This window comes from Boleophthalmus pectinirostris, unplaced genomic scaffold (genome assembly GCF_026225935.1).
Source record: "Boleophthalmus pectinirostris isolate CB_2022bp ecotype Guang Dong unplaced genomic scaffold, ASM2622593v1 HiC_scaffold_4, whole genome shotgun sequence".
NCBI lineage: Eukaryota > Metazoa > Chordata > Actinopteri > Gobiiformes > Gobiidae > Boleophthalmus > Boleophthalmus pectinirostris.
This window is the reverse complement of record NW_026571353.1, coordinates 663,669-680,913: the sequence shown is the minus strand read 5'-3', so window position 1 is coordinate 680,913 and position 17,245 is coordinate 663,669. Positions and strand designations below refer to the sequence as shown.

At 44.0% G+C, this 17,245-nt stretch overlaps 3 protein-coding genes across 3 annotated transcripts; 2 read left to right on the top strand and 1 right to left on the bottom strand.

Moving 5' to 3' along the window:
* Positions 1-2,083: 2,083 nt before the first annotated feature.
* Positions 2,084-7,338, top strand: LOC110172464 (SUB1 regulator of transcription). Its single transcript, XM_020938336.2, has 5 exons — positions 2,084-2,168; positions 3,008-3,077; positions 4,227-4,352; positions 6,583-6,691; positions 7,062-7,338. Exons 2-5 carry the CDS (start codon positions 3,009-3,011, stop codon positions 7,139-7,141), a joined length of 384 nt encoding a protein of 127 aa, XP_020793995.1. The 5' UTR covers positions 2,084-2,168; position 3,008; the 3' UTR covers positions 7,142-7,338.
* A 1,164-nt stretch (positions 7,339-8,502) lies between these two features.
* On the bottom strand, positions 8,503-13,992 carry LOC110172436 (Golgi phosphoprotein 3-like). Its single transcript, XM_020938299.2, has 4 exons — positions 13,617-13,992; positions 11,738-11,869; positions 11,260-11,374; positions 8,503-10,485 (listed from the first exon to the last, which is right to left on the bottom strand). The coding sequence occupies exons 1-4, from the start codon at positions 13,803-13,805 to the stop codon at positions 10,061-10,063; spliced, it is 861 nt and encodes a 286-aa protein (XP_020793958.1). The 5' UTR covers positions 13,806-13,992; the 3' UTR covers positions 8,503-10,060.
* Positions 13,993-14,277: 285 nt separating this feature from the next.
* Positions 14,278-15,770, top strand: LOC110172437 (ubiquinol-cytochrome-c reductase complex assembly factor 3). Its single transcript, XM_020938300.2, has 2 exons — positions 14,278-14,616; positions 15,350-15,770. Exons 1-2 carry the CDS (start codon positions 14,500-14,502, stop codon positions 15,464-15,466), a joined length of 234 nt encoding a protein of 77 aa, XP_020793959.1. The 5' UTR covers positions 14,278-14,499; the 3' UTR covers positions 15,467-15,770.
* Positions 15,771-17,245: the final 1,475 nt, after the last annotated feature.

Genomic DNA, 17,245 nt, shown 5'->3' with positions numbered 1-17,245 from the left:
TTCTATGGTATCTGCACTTTTACTTAAGTAACAGAATGGAGTAATTCTGTGTGGTAGGGGCACGTCAGTGAGCCACACCACACGGGGGCGCCACTCTACTATCACGGCATTGGGCAAAGGTGTGGGTCAAGTATCACTGACACTGCTAATGCTGGCCAAGCGCCCCCTGCTGCACATTTAAAGCCCTAAAAAGAGAGTCAAATAAACATTCTTACGTTTTTTCATCACATTATTTCTTTATGAATATTTCGAATGCAGTCAAAGACACATCCATGGAGTCATGCAGGTGATTCCATGGAAGTGTTGCTTTAATGACTATTTTATATTTTAGAATATGACTTTTTACTAACCTTTTGTATATAATGTCCATTTTGTCGGTTGTATTAAGCTTTTTGTCGGTTGTATTTAATGCCTTGCCTGTAAACTGCTGTAGTAAGATATAGCTCATACTGGTGTGAAACATTTTCCACTTTTTCTGAGCTTATGTCTCTGTACATTGTCCCTTCAAATAAAGACTCAGTTTAAGTAAAAGTATTATTTGTATTATTGTCTGAGACCTGCTGAAAGGGGGGAGGGTTTATTTTTAATGTAAGTAGTTTGAGCTAAAAAAATAAATAAATAAATAAAATAAATAAAATTATTACATTGCTTTGTTTTTCAGAATTCAGCACAATTTTTTTCTCATATTTAAAAATCACTACATTTGAAGCTTTATGAGATCTCAAAGCCTTTTATGTTTTACTCTTTAAGTACATTTTTAAACAGGTACTTAATAAGCTAGTACAAAGTCATTCTAATGCACTGCAGGACCTTTATGACGCACACGGCCTGTGTGGAGCTGTACTACCACATGGCACATACAGTATATACACATTAAAAAATCATCCTCATCCAGCTCGAGTATCTTTGCTGTGGACTGAGATGTCTGATGTTTTCTCCTGGGATCTGCTGTAGTCGTTCTCCACAACCTTTGGAGGTGTTTCCCACCCTGACCTTAGGGTCTCCAGTCCGTACTCTGCACAGATGTTTCTGTACACTGTGCCCGACACTTGGTTCTGTTGCTCCACGTATGTGCACTCTGCAACATCTTACACCCTGTAGTTATGTGATGGACTGTCTCAGGGGCCAGGATGTGGTCCTCTGTGCTGTTCTTCAGCCACTAGTAGGATTACTAGGGGCAAGGTAGGGTAAGTGTCTTGTCAAGGACACAACAGCATTCGTCTGTAGGACCTGGAATTGCACCACCAAACTTGTGGGACAGTGGATCAGACAGCTCAACCAAAGATGTTTATGTTGAGAGGGATTTGAACCGCCAACCGTCTGATCACTGGACAAGCGCTCTAAAAACTGAGCTACTGTCACCCACATGATGGTCCCTCCAGCACCTCTTCCTCTGGACCCACTGTCTGAGACACTGTCTGCGCACCTCATCTGTCGGGGCCTTGTCCTTGTCCTCAAGGAGCTTGATGTTTCATCCTGGACAGTGGTTCCCACACTCACTAGTCCTCGGCCTCCTACTTTCCAACTAGCGTACAGTCTCAGGGTGCTGGATTTGGAATGAAACCCTCCATGCATGGCCAGGAGCTTTCGTGACTTAACGTATCACACGAAAAATCAGTTTGTGATAGTGTAATAAGTAAACATATTTCATGCAGATTTTGAGGTCTAATAAAGCTTTAAATGTAGTGATTTTAATAAAGATTTGTTTATCAAAAACAAATATATTTTTATCTAGCTGTTCATTTTTTATTTGATGTTATATTTTTGTTTGCTTAAATTATGAACATGCTAAAAATAAACCATCAGCCTTTTCATCAGGTCTCAAACAATAATGAAAAAAATACTTTTACTTTTCAGTCCTGAAATGTAGTAGAGTAGAAAGTACAAATACCTAATCTTAAATATAGTGAAGTAAAAGTTAAAAGCATCCACTTTAAAATGTACTTCAGTATAGTACAAATACCTAAAAAATGTACGTAAGTAGTGCTTTATTACTTTTACTTTGTTACGTTCCACCGTTGTTTTTGTTTCTCCAGAACGCCAGAGGCGCTGTACGTGTCTGTGTCCGCGCGGGCGGCGCAGCACAAGCAGCAGAGGCGCCTTTACACTCCTGTTTCCTGTTTCCGGTTTCCTGTTCGCGGCACGTCTTTTCCACTTTCACAAAACACGTAAGAAAACCTCAGATCTGTGCACCTGTGCGCCCGGGCCATGGCCGCACCTGTACCTGTGCGTTTGTGTGCAGGTGCAAAGATGCAGTGCGCTGCGGGCTGGAGCCGTGTTAGCGCAGTTAGCGCAGTTAGCGCAGTTAGCCGCTGCACGCTGCGAGACGAGACACTTCCCTTTATCCAGGCAGCATCACTCTGACTCCAGTGTTTATGACAAGATTATATTTCTGCTATCGATTGCTCACTACGTGAAACGAAGCCTTAAATTCATTAATTTGTTTAAATGTGCACAGTGGAGCTTTGTGTAGATCTGTTGCTTTTCCGCAGATGCTTTTCATGCTTTTCGGTCCCTTCCTGATTTTCGGTCCCTTCCTGATTTGATGGACCGTGTGAGGAGCTTTGTCCATTGAGAAGATCTCATATTTTCATTAGAATTGCTTAATTGCTGAGTCCACGAAGGACGGCCGCCATAGTTTGAAACGTAAAGGACTTTTGCCTGAAATCTTCAACAGTATGTAATTACTCCTGCCAGTCACCATGGAGACCAGCAGGTTGCACCACCAGGTGACTTTCCAGGTCGTATCTGCGGAGAGGCTTACATTAAGAAAACATCAAGGCATTTGATAAGCAATGAAAACACAGGTCTGCAAGTTAAAGTGAGTTGAAGTTTAATGCCACACTGCAGAACAATCTGGGGAGGCAAGGCACTAACATCTCCATGGAGATGAGCAAGTGGCAAATCCAGAAAAGGTCCCACAGGGCACCTTTCATTGATTATGACAACATGAACCTGAGAAACTGTATTATGTGACTAATTATAATGTCTGCTGTGTCATCTTCAGAATGCCCAAATCCAAGGAGATGCTTTCATCCACATCTGGGAGTGACTCAGACAGTGAAGTGGAGACTAAGGTCTGTATACAAGCACATGGACCAGGCTTCTACCTTAGAGTTGTCAAAAGGATTGAAAAACAGATACTCACTAATACTAAAACTAGTTTAGATTTGATTTGAGCAGGTATCAGTACTCAAAAATTCATGGGACAAAAATGAACCTTTTCTGAATGTGTTTAGAATGAAGTAGAGTTGTATCAGAACAAGTTTCAGAGCACATAAACTAGTATACACACATGGACCAACATGAACCTACTGCACTACTGAAGGATTGATGAGACCACATGGGAATAGAAAAGAAAGTACAAAGACTGCTGTCACTTTAATGGACCACTGTAATGTGGAAAATCACATTGTTGTCTAATGAGAGTGTTTTTTATTATCTTATCGTATCAGTATTGTGTATCAAGTGTATTCCTTAGTATGGACATCTGCATCCACATGACCAGCTCATTGTGGCTGTCCTTATTGCCTCTTCCTGTTAATTAGTGTTCACAGTTATATCATTTTAACATGTTAGCAACCATAATGTAAACTACAGTGAAAAACTGTTTAAAGTATACAGTAGGTCTGTTTAGACTAATACAAATAAATGGCAACACCTTTATTTTGTTAAATGAATGTTTAGACTGTCAGAAAAATGCTTTCCTTAAATTGTCTGCATTTTGGAAGTTTCTGTGTTGATGACATAGGTTTCAGAACTACTTCCTGTGTTTTTGTACATTTCTTTTCAGCTTTTCTTCTCAAATTGCTTTTCCACTTGACTGATATCATGATAAATATTTAGCACAGGTAGGCACTTTCTGCCACGTATGCCACCCTCTGTCATCGTGTATCTGATTGCTCAGTGTTAACAAATGTACTAAAAGTTGGATTAAAAACCATCTCTGCCTGTTACAAGTCTGTGAAGAGTCACTGAAAAGTGTTTTGATAGGGCAGTCTGCACCACACTGGATACTGGACATACGGGACTAGCAAGAGACTGGTATCAATAAGACATAAATTATATAAATGTATGTACAGTAAGTAAAACACAAATATTGTAATACAAATACAGAAAACAGTGTTGAAAAATGGAAAACACCGTTTCTTGTGATGTCATGTCATAATAAGTCCTCCTTGGATCTTATAGTTGCATGACATTAAAGTGGTCCTTGTGTGTTTTAGGCAAAGAAGAAGAAGAGCAGTGCATCAGAGAAACCAGCTGCAAAGAAGCCAAAGACTGGAGAGAGCTCCAAACCTGCAGCTGCATCCAAGAGCAGCGGCAGCAAAAGCGAGGACAACATGTTCCAGGTCAGAACAAGCATCAGGCCAGTGTGAGCCTGGCCACACACTGTACACAGGGGCTATTATGCAAAACTTTTTAAAGCTTTCTATTATGTTTTAATTGTTTCCTCATTACAAACATTACAAACGACATGCTTGAATCGATCGAGTGAATCATGTATCGTATCGAATAGTGAGCAACCCTGTGATTCCCAGCCCTATCCATGCATGTTTATCTAATGTAGGGGAAGATTTGAAAGGGAAACTTATTAAACATGTTAATACATTGTTTGGGCAAATATAAAAGGTAATATGGTTATCTCAATCTGTTATGTGTTAACAGTCAAATCCCTACTCTTTAAGCTCGTGTTTATCTGTGACTCTTAACATGTTCAGCACCAACAAACTACCATGCACAAATCTATGCAAAACTTTGGGGGCAGGAGTGCTACTTGGATATACAAAAAAATTGCAGAATTGTCCTATTGGTGCTCTTCAGTGTAGGTACCAGTCTCTAATACAAAGTAGAAAAAACTGGGGCATTCAAAAAGTACAAAATAATTAAAAGCCTTTAATATCACATGGCAGATAAAGTTAAGATTACGCCAATGCGTTTTGGCCCTTCGGCTTCATCGGGGTAAAATCTATATGACCATGTTTGTCCTTCATCAGGATAAACTCCAGATGGATATCACAGTACAGATTTGAAGTAAAGGTTTAGAATTTTTGCACTATACATCTCTGTATTAGGGATGGGCATGATTAATCGATTAATCGATAATTGATTATTAAGAATTTCATCGATTACGTTAATTTTAATCGACAAACCGAATGCAGGTTGCTGTGCGTAGCGTGACCAAACAGGGGTCTGTACATGTGTCTCTCTGCATCAGAAGGAGCGAGCAAACACAAACAGTCGGTCAGTCTGCAGCGTATCGAAGCACAAATGCGTATTTAACGATGATTTGTACAAGAAATTCCACGCTTTCCGTTGCGTTCGGGACAAGTGTGAGTCCATGTGCACAGTGTACAAAGCAAGAACATATGTTTCAGTGTCCAGTGGGAAAAAGTTTTGCCAGGTGAGAGTCGCGCAATGTCGATGACGAGTCCCAACCTCCCACCTCCCGTACGGTGTCCTGGTTTTGACAAACGCAAATCTGGTCACACTAACCTGTATTCCACTGAGTCATGTCTTTTAATCCGACAGAAGTTGACCGCATCAGCGACACAAGAGCTGTAGTTTTATCTTCGCTGAGTTTATGCAAATTAGCGATGCGGTTTTAAGTTTCGTTTCTGTGAGAGTTGCGCAAAACTGAATTAAACACATAATTTCAAATGGATTGATGTGGCTCTAGAGTCGTTACGGTTTATATGTCGTAAAGTTTAATTTATTTATGCTCATTAGTAGTGCAGATAGTAATAATAATGATGATCATTTTAATATAAAAACGTTAATGATTAATCGATAATCGATCGTTAATTCTTCCGACGATCGATTAAGAAAATTTCATCGAATGCCCATCCCTACTCTGTATCTTTCTATGTATCGATTGTTGGGATTTGTACTATTTATATCTTGTATTATATTTGAACTTAAATATCTTGTAATTAAAATCTGTTCAGCCTACATGTCCCATCATGCACCAGGAGACTGTGAGCCAGTCCACTGTGAACATGTGACCTACACCTATTACTTTAAATCTGTACTGTGATATCCATCTGGAGTTTGTCCTGATGAAGGACGAAGGGCTGAAATGCGTTAGCGTGAGTTTACCTTTATCTGTCATGTGGTATTAAAGGCTTTTAATTATTTTGTACCTTTTGAATGCCTCAGTTTTTTCTACTATGCACAAATCTATATTTCTCAATTTGAAAATGAAGTTATTTATTAACATACTGTGATACTAATACTGTGATAGAAACTAGTGCAATAAGGCATATGATATTAGTGAGTTTGTGATCATATTTAAGTCATCTTATTTGTCCACATTTTGCCCTGTTTTGGGTTTGATCTCTGTTAGACATTTGTAAATTAATTAAACTGAACAGATGCTGAGTCAAATTTATTCAAATATTGCACATCTGTATACAGCAGCTGTACATAGTTGTAATTTATAAGTAAAATATAATGGTCTAATGTTGAGCAGCCCCTGTGCTAAGCAGTCAGAATGACTGGACTGTGTAGTGAGGCCTGGTGACATTAGCAGTCCCTTTTACAGAATGTGTTGAGCAGATCTCATGACAGTTGTTTTTCCAGATTGGAAAGATGCGGTACGTGAGTGTGCGTGACTTCAAGGGGAAAGTCCTCATTGACATCAGAGAGTACTGGATGAACCAGGATGGAGAAATGAAGCCGGGCAAGAAAGGTGAGCTCTGCCTGTGTTCCTAAACACTGGTGTGGAGGGCCGAAACCGGCAGAACACTGGTGTATGGGGCTGATACTGGCAGAACACTGGTGTATGGGGCTGATACTGGCAGAACACTGGTGTATGGGGCTGATACTGGCAGAACACTGGTGTATGGGGCTGATACTGGCAGAACCACTGGTGTAGAGGGCTGAGTGTGTTAGTGAGAGGTCACCTGTTCGTCTGAACCAGTTATATAGAACTAATGGCTTTAGAATCAGTTAGATTTGATATACTATTTAGAGGAAGTTGTGTCTATTTTAAAGGGCATAATCAAAACGGTGCTTGAAGCCTCCCCAGTAAAAGTCAATAAGTGATGTTTGTGTTTCAGGAATCTCTCTGAACCCGGAGCAGTGGAACCAACTGAAGGAGCAGATCTCAGACATTGATGATGCCATCAGGAGGACATAGTTCTCTCATCTCTCACCTTTCACTCATAGATTTCCATGTTTGTGTTTGATATGTGTAGATTTTTGTCCTGTTGGGGCTATCGTAGCGGCTGTGTGACAGTCCAGTCTGTGTTGCGGTGTGAATGGATGCTAATTATTACACATGGGTGTGGGGAGGAACCCCAAGTTTTTTTTAATAAAGTAACACGTTCGACAAAAGTGTGTGCTTATTCCACCATTCCAGGACAGTTCCCTGGTGTCTCAGTGCTGTTCATGTTCACTTCTTTCACCTAGACTGGGCTCTAAGATGTTTCATCAAGACAATGGACAACTCTCATAAGACCATATGGTCACCGTCCGCTGTACTGCTTATGAGTACTGACTGACTGCCCGCTGTAATGAAAAATGTGATATTGTCCAAAGATAACACTTATATTCAAGGTTTTTTGATTTTAATATTTGTAAAAACACACATTGTATTAATCACAGATGTTGTCCAATGGAGACAGCAATGGACACAAAAATGCAGCAATGATTCCCAAATGTAATGTATGTCACAAGGCAAGTGAGACACAGCTCTTTAAGATGGAGCAGTGTTGAGACCACAGACTCCGGCCCTTGCGGCTCAGAGGAGCTCAGGAGAGTAAGGCCTCGTGCACACATGAGGTATGTCTTATCACACTTTCATAATCACAGAAGAGAAACAAGGTCCCTTGCGGAGATCTGCCCACGCTGAAGAGAGGTCTGAACTAGACCTTGCTTGTACAGTCAACAGTTTGGCTTTATTTGAAAAGTATATAAAGGCCAAACTGTAGAACATTCCCGGTGATTACAAGAGGAACTCAGCTGTTATAAAACTTGTGTATAAATGATCGTGAACCAAACGTGCTCCCATAGCTGCTCTCCTACACACATACCATTTAAAGTGGACACAATGTAGGGGAATAAGTACGGTCATATTGTCTGTGCATCCCAAAGCAGCATCTCCATGGAGACAAGCAGGTGACCCTCTTTCCAGGTGGAATTACGAGTGAGATCTCACAGTAAGGACGGACATGTTAAAGTAGCTGTTACTGATTAGTACAACTAATTGTATGCTAATAATCCTTGTATATTAGTCTATATTTTGTGGCTAAGTGTTCCTCAGCAGGGCTTTAAGTACAGAAGAGAATTTATTTAATTTGATTCTAAATATAGCTGAAGAGACAGAGGTCCCGGGGCATATAATTAAGGAATCAAAGAAGTGCCTGAAAGGGGCTTTTGGTCAAAGCAGCTCTCCTCAGACCTCTGTTCAGTTTAGCAGACCTGCTCGTGGACAGGAGAGGTGTGTCCACAGTGTCTGACCCATTCATTACTGACCACATGAACAGACCAGTCAAACAGAACACACACACACAGTTTAATGAAGATGCTGTTGTCTGAGGCTGAGGTTGTCACACAATAAACGTTACGTCCATTTTGTTCACAGACCTGGTTAGTATGTAGTACGAAAATATACTCCACCATGCTCATCTTGATACTGGACATTAGTATGTTTAAAGATGCAGTATGAAACCTTTCTGGTGAAGAGTCTGCCACCAGCATGTCAGCAGAAGACGGTATTGCTTTGCTGGGAATGTTCCAAAGTATTAAAAGTGGAAATGCACTTTTTGCTACTAAACTTTGTAAATGGTGTTTAAACAGCATAGTCCCCTGTGCCTAGTCATTATTGGCAATTAAGATTCATTTGCATATTTGTGTTCCAAAACCTTAGTGTGTGCTGACCAAAGAGGCTGCGGCAATTGCCTGTCGCTGGTGACATCACACAGGACTGCCCTGTTTCTAGCCATCTGTTTTTGATTCTAAACACCTGGCTGCAGGAGCTCCAACTGTTAGACCAATCACAGACCCCCTCCCCCCTTTCTCACCTCCTTTAGTCCTCCAGGTAGTGCTCAGTTTGCATGTTGATTTGTAATGTGGTTGAGGGAGAAGTTTGGGTGTTTAGTCCCATTTTTAACTGACTCCACCAGGCCAAGTTGCAAGTCAGATCTGTTTTGTTTGTTTTTTTACATTTATTCTAACACTGTATTGACTGTATTGACACTCCAGGCAAAGCAATAGCATCTCCATGAGACAAGCAGGACAGATGAGTCTCTGCCAGTTTACATAGTACACCTTAAAACAGAAACTGGCTAAATGTCTAGGTCTGTAGTCACGTGTGGGTTAGAGTTCAAATCCAGATCAGGCCACATTCCAACAGTCCAGTGACACCCCCTACAAGTTCTCAGCCTGTCCAATGTGCCACAGCATAGCCCTGGTTCATCTGGTGAGGTTCCTCACAGCCACAGACTGTATAAAGATGTGGACTCAGGGAGTGTGATGTCATCACAGCGGCCAGTAGTTATCAAGTGTATTAGGAGCCAAGACCTATATTTGGAATTCCAACATTGAGTATCATAACAACCAATGAGACAATCTGGAGCAAGGCTATTGAAGGTAACTTCAAGCACCCCTGGTTTAGCAGGGGGTGGGTGTTTAGCAACGTTGTCAATCAAACCCATTTCTAATGCTGGCAGGAGCAACCTCACCTGACTGGTCTGCTATTAATGCTTATATCTTCATTTGCGGACAAAATAGTGAAATAAAAACACCAGGATCATGTAGACTGAGTTAATATGAACATTTAAGACCAAAATGAGAAACCTGACACAAAGAAGAGGGATGATATTTCAATATAAAGTGAATTGGTGCCAGAGTCAATGGAACCCCTCATTTCCTATTTGGAACCTGGTGCCATTTGGATTACCCACGTCCATTCAGATAAAGTCACAGACCTGGCACAGACCTGGTTCTTCTGGTGAGGTACCACATGACACACCTAGTTCCATTGTTAAGGGCCCACCACCCCACATGACATAGACCTGGTTCAGGTAATGAGGTCCCTCAGAACATAAGACTTGGTTTATTTTGTGAAGGCAGCCACCACGGCCCACAGCAGCTCGTTAGCATTGGGTTTGGCACTCTCGGTCTCTGGTTCCAGCTCTAGCAGCTGGCGGACCCTCTTCATGGCCAGGTCGTACTGCTCATCCAGTAGAGGGGCGAAGGCGTTCTCCAGCACGTCTGAGGAATGAGCTAAGAAGATGAGGGCCAGCAGCCTCTTGTCCATGCGCTGGGGCTCGCTCACCCACTTGTCCAGCACAGCCTCCTGCACTTTGCGGATGAGCCGGTGCTTGATGGTGCTGTTGGTGAGCGGATGTGTGGTCATGTCGAACAGGAGGAAGTTCTGCTTCTCGGTGGTCAGCACGCCCTTCTCCACCAGGTTCTTGGCCAGACGCTCACGCACATTCCTCAGCTGGTAGTGCAGCTTCAGAGGATTCCATGTCTCTCCTCAAAGAAGGCAACAACAACACAATGTTAGAGGTCTAACAGAAACTTTGATGCACACAAAAACCTGGGCTTTTAGAGGTCCTAGATTACACAAGACTCACTGTTTTGAGCTTTAAACCAATGTTTTATCTCATCAACGTACCAGCAGTTGTGTTTTGTTTCCTTTATTATTAGGCTGTTTACATTTTATATTTAGTTCTGAGGTCAGATCCACTGACCCACAGGTTTGATGTGTGATTCCTGCTCCGAAGGATGAATGCTGTCATTTGATAAATATCAAATCAAATACATATGAACAGTGTGACACTCACAATGTTTCCATGCCTGCCAGGAAAATCGGAAAACCTAGGCCTTTTCTAATTTAAACTGACTTGTAAATGCATGTAAAACTGGAAACTAGGATTAAGGTGTCGTGAATCTCAAAGATCTCAATAACATCTGGTGAAGTGTGTACGTACTCAGATATCTGCTGCATGTAACAGCACAGTCTGATTTACATTAGGAGAGAGGCTTTTAACTGCACAAGGTAAGAAATATTATACCTAGAAGCACCTGCACAGCTCATAGTCTCCTTTTTTCACCGTTTGGATTCTTTGCCATGCTGTAGACTGGGACTTTGCTTCAAAACTTCTCAGACTCTTTCTGAGAAGTTTTGAAGCAAAGACCGTTGTTTAGGGCACTCTGAATTCTCTGAATTTTGCATGTAGACACAGTGAGTGTCTCATAAAGCAGCCTAATACAGTGACAGCAGACCCTGGTCCACGCTGCACTCACCGCTCAGCAGCTCCACCCAGCTCTGCACCGTCTCCGGGGGCTGGGTCTCCTTGATGTGTTTAAGGGCCTCGTCCAGAAGCACGTCTCCAGTGGGTGCGTCAGATTTACACAGCACCTGCACAGTGAGCCCAAACACACACATCAGTGCACAGCAATGCATTATGGTTTAGAAGGAAACACTGTACTGGGAATTCAACCATTAGACGGACAATATAACAGTGAACGAGGTATGTTTGATTCAAGAGTCACATCATATTATATATTAAATATACTTTTTAATACTGCATTTAAGATTCCAGAACATGTTCATTGTTTCTTCTCATAGTAACCATGGTGATATCCAATCTCATGTAAGAGTGTTGTGGTAGAGCGGCGTGTGCACATTGGCAAACTGTCCTGTGAATCCTCACAGGACAGTTTGTGAATAGCAACGCATGTCAGTAATCTTAAGGTAGGAGTTGGTGGTTAAGACTCGTACCTTCCGGGCCAGCAGAGCCTTCCTCCTCATGCCGTTGTTCTCCAACTGAAGGCGTCCTCTCAGAGCCAGCTCGATAAGCATGCAGCCACGCAGCCCAGAGGAGATGCAGTCATTCCAGAAGGAAGTGTAGCCCTGCACACAAACACACACACATGCACGCACACACGCACGCACACACACACACACACAGGAGCACATACACGCGCGCACACACACACACACACACGCACACACACAGGAGCACATACACGCGCGCACACACACACACACACACACGCACACACACAGGAGCACATACACGCGCGCACACACACACGCACGCACACACACAGGAGCACACACACGCACGCACACACACGCACGCACACACACGCATACACACACACGCACACACATGTCAAGTTTCCATCATTTGAGGGGATATTACATACATTAATTTCCTGGAGACTAATGTTTGTATTATTTATGAAAACATATTAAACCAAACTAAAGTTTCAGACACTTCCAAGGTAACATAGACCATTTCTGTCATTTTATGGAGACCTAACATAGTTTTATAAAAAAGCTCCATCCTCTTGCTCAAATGGCTCTTGCTGTTCTGAATCTGACAGGGAACAGGGAAACAAACTGAAAATCAGACTTGAGGTAAATCCAGAGAGAAAAAGCTGTTGTAAAGGTTATGTATCTGTGTGGCTATGGTAGAACGCTGTGACCAAAGGGTAAACGATGTACTCAGTACAGACAGTACTAAAAACACTCACAAACTTTAGTGTGCAGTGAAAACACATAATGATTGTCAGAGGATGTGGGCGTGGACTTGTCTTACTGTAAAGCAAAGGGCAGAGGCTAAAGTCCTGCAGCTGAGGCACTTTCATGTATCACAACGGTCTTTAAACTTTTCACAAGTACCACCAGAAGAATCTTTGGCTTTCTGAGTGCTACCACTTCTCAACCCGGAATAAACCAGGTTTACAATGAAATTAGACCAGGTCTAGAATGACATTGAACCATGGACATGGATAACGATTAACCTAAATGAGGACAAAAACATCAACTGATTTCTCTCTGTACCACTTTATAACTTAACTTCGTTAGCTTTAATAAAACATGAACAAAGACTTCAAATAGTTTTAAGAATGAGTCAGGGTTAGTAAAGTATTTTGATAAACACATATCGTATGTAGTAAGTTTCACTATCACAATCAAGGAATAGGGAGCAGTCACACTCTTTTGGTCCTGGTTTGAGCCCAGTTCTAATGCACTTTGTTTGACTTTGTTTGACTTTGTTTGTTTAGTCCAGGTTTAGTCCTAATTTTGGTGTTGTGTATGTGCAAGTGTGAATGTACCCCAAATCTCCAATTAGGCTCAATAGCCTAATTAATTCCACATTGAAAAGGCAGATTCTGCTGCTGTTTACCGCTGTATAGACTACATAGATGAGGGTATAGACTACATAGAAGAGGGTATAGACTACATAGAAGAGGGTATAGACTACACAGAAGAGGGTATAGACTACACAGAAGAGGGTATAGACTACACAGAAGAGGGTATAGACTACACAGAAGAGGGTATAGACTACACAGAAGAGGGTATAGACTACACAGAAGAGGGTATCTGCTCTGGTCTATTTCTATAAAGTCACAGTTATAATCGCAGTAGTTTCCAAAGACCTGGGTTGGATCAGCCTCCAGTTTTCAGTTTAGGTCTGTTTGTCCCTGTCCTTGTCCTGGCGGAAGGACACTGGTAAAGTCAGATTTTCTGCAGGTGTAGGACAGTAGGCTGCTTTGAAAACTGAGCTAATACCGATTTACTAGACCAGGAGACCAGGCTGAGGCTAGTCCTGATGCTACCCATCTTACACACATTAAACCAGGCTCACCTCTCGGTCCTTGAGCCCCAGCAGCAGCACTTCCTCCATCAGGGTGAGCCGTGTTTCTTTGGAGTCCTCGGGGTCGCTGTCCTCGTCCGTGCGCCGGGCCTCCTCCTCCTCCGGGACCGCTGCTGCGCTCCGGGAGGCTTCAGTTCTCCGCTGGACCAGGCCCGAGCTGCGCTGAGTCAATGAGCTCATGACGGCGTAGAGCGGGACCTACAGCGCTGTAGCACCGGGGACACGCTAACTTTACCGACCGCGCTTACACCCGTCCCCCCGCACACCCACGCTCATGGACCCGCTGTGTGCACCGCCCGGACACACGGAACACACCATTGGACAAACCCAGGGACTGTTGACATCTGAGGGGACAGTACAACATGGCGACGGCGGCTGCGCAGAGACGGCGCAGACAGAGAGCACCAAAACCTAAGAATCAGATGTGCGGCCTGGAGCGGCCTGGAACGACCTGGAGCGGCCTGGAACGGCCTGGTGCAGTCTGGTGCAGCCTGGAGCGGCCTGGCACAAAATGGATCAACATAAAAAGTGTGTTAAGTCCGTATTTTGAAGAGGTAACAAGTCTGAGTTTGAGCGCGGTCGCTCCGGAGCGCACGGGGGCGCAGTCACCTGATCCAGCTCTTCGAGTCTACGCCGGTAAAAACATCACGTGACGGGGTCAGGACGGTTCCGTAACTCGGTGACCGCATATCAGCAGGCTCCGGAGTCACGGGCCCGGCTGCACTGTCTCCTTTTACCTCTCGCAGAGGTCCCTTTACCCGCCGAAGTCTTCCGCAGCGTGTCCACTCTTCCTGTCCAGTGTGCTGTCTGCCGCCGTCCCTGAGGACACCGGCGTACGGTCTTCCGCAGTCCCGGGCTCTCTGACCAGCCCGGGATGAGCGCCCTGAGGAACGTGCTGGCCTCCGCTGTCATGATCGCGGTGCTGGGAGCGGGCTACGGGATGTGGGCCATCATTTCCCCGGACGAGTCTCGCAGGAGAGAGATGCTCAGGGTCGGTCTGCACACCTTGTCTTACAACTCCATGTGTTGATGTTGTGCAGAGGAACACTGCAGATGACCGTGTCTGTTTACACTGGTCATGTTAAAGATGTGGCTGCACTTTGTGTCAGGTCACCGTGCAGGGAGTGGATGGGTGTTTTTACACAGGGACAGGGACGTGACTTTGTTCACTTGAACTCCAGACAGACATAAACCATGTCCATGATCATATGGTCATCACTGCAGTGACCACCTGTGTCCACTGGAGGGCAGTGTTTAATAAGAACTGCAGATGGACATTTCCAGCGCATACAGTCTATGGACTAGATACGCTTGAACTAATTAATTCATTAATATGAACGCAATTTGACCCATATGATAATATTAATAATAAACGACAGTATTAAAGATGCACTGCGTAACCTTTCTGGTAGTGGACCACATGCTTCATGATATTCTTGTTTGTGTGTGTGATGCTCCAGGATAAAGAGTCAGTAGGTTTTGTGGTTTTGTGCTGCTTTCCCTCCACCAGAAAAGCGACGCACTGCACCTGAATGTGAATGCACAGCATGTTTACCGAGTTTGCACGAAAATTGCCTAAAAAAGGCTACAAACCACAGATGGTTCTATTAAAACACCATGTACACAGTTCAGCGGTGAAAAGTGGATTTGTGCAGTTGCACTTGAAGGTAAACCTGCACAAGAGCTCAGGTCCAGCTTGGCTAACCCTGCTCCTCTGTGTGTAGGACCTCCCTGAGGCTGACCCTCACAGGATGGATGAGTCCAGGAGAAGGACTGCTCTGGTCATGCAGGCCCTGAAGGAGGCCTCAGAGACCAACGAGAACATCGCCCGCTCCAGATGAGCTCCAGTTTTGCCCCAGGACACCAGGGCATGCAGGACTTCATATGTTACTGTAATATTTGTGACATGAATAACTTAAGTTGTATTTAAGTCATGTGTACAGTGGTGTATGGACATCATGGACTTCTCATTTACTGCCTTTAAAATGTTGCAAAATATGGTGGCTCTTTGGCTCTCTGGCTCTTTGGCTCTCTGGCTCATTGGCTTGCTGGTTCTTTGGCTCTCAGATTTTTTGGTACAGTTTTTGATCAGATCTTAAGATTAATGATCGTACGTGTTTTATTAAAATGAAATGTCTTACCTGTCATGGGCTTTTAGACTTTCATAAAAACATCTCTGATGTGAGGGCAGTCACCTAGGCAACAGCAATAACATCTCTGTATAGACACATGGAAGACCCCCCACAAAAGTTCCATGGAGCACCATGGAGCAGCATGTATGTCCTATAATGTGTCTCCTCCTGATACTCCTTTTCACGCACTTCTCACTGTCACCAGCAGAGGGAGCCAGCTGCACGCCTCTGCGTTACTCACACTTCGAGTTCTTGTTTAATTTTTACAGCAGGTAGAGACTCTCACTAGTGATGTAACGTTTGTGAACGAGTCGGCTCTTTTAAACGGCTCCATAACGTGAATGGTTGGAATTGGGTCTTTTTAAGATATTTTTTTATACTGATTAACCCTGAACCAACACACAGCTCACAAGTAGAGTACAGAGTGACAGTTTTTTGCTTTTTTGCACACACACAAAAAAAAAACAACAAAAAAAACTTCTGGCGTAATAATAATAATAATAATAATAATAATAATAATAATAATAATAATAATAATTTGATTCCAATTAGACGCAGTTATACAGGATAAACTCAGGCCCATCACTGTCAGAGTCTTGGACATTTGTCTGTCGTGAGTTTGAGCACACATCAGATGAGTTGTCAGAAAAGCTTGTGTCATGTAAATAAGCTAAAAGCGTCAGTCATTTGAACGGCTCTTTGAAATGAGCAGATCCAAAAGATTTGGATCCCATGAAAGAGCCGAAAGTTCCATCACCTGCCTGTCCTCTGCCGGGGACACGCGCTCGGTCCGCATCACGCAGGCGCACTGAACCCACTAAAAGCGCCTTGCTAAAGAGTACAAGATGCTGGATTTGTTACAAAGCATACATTCCAAAGGCACTTTATTTGTTCCTCCCCCGCAGCTCAGGGGAAACTCAGATTCGGATCATTCATTTGCAGCACAAAGAGAGACCCTGATGCCCTCCCCGCGGGCCAGAGCTTCAGCAGCACGGTTTCATTCAATATTCTACGCATAACATAACATTTCATTTGGACTATTTCTTCAGCCCACGTGGCTCCTCCGCTCCCAGCAGCCCCGGCACGCAGCCTTGGCCCCGGCCGGCTGCTGTGGGCGTCCCTGGTGGGCGTCTGAGGGGCCCGACCCGCTCCCTGGCCTCTGACTCGTCTGTGACACAGCAGCAGTGATAGCGGGCTCCGCTCCGTCTAAAAGGGTCCGGGGCAGCCGTGGCAACAGCCGTGCCTTTATCCGGGAGCCATTAGCCGCCCCCCGCGCGCCCCCCTCCCGCCCTCCCGCCCTTCCCCCGCCTCTCCTCGCTCCCCCGACACGCGCGCGGGCACACAGAGCAGCGCTCCACGCCTCGCGCTGTGGAGGAGGCGCGCCGGTGTCACGCGTTTGGCTCGAAAATGAAACTGTGCGTCCTCTGCGCCGCGCGCGCCGAGAAACACGCAGCATCTGATCCTCCCGCACGCGCATTTCACACACAA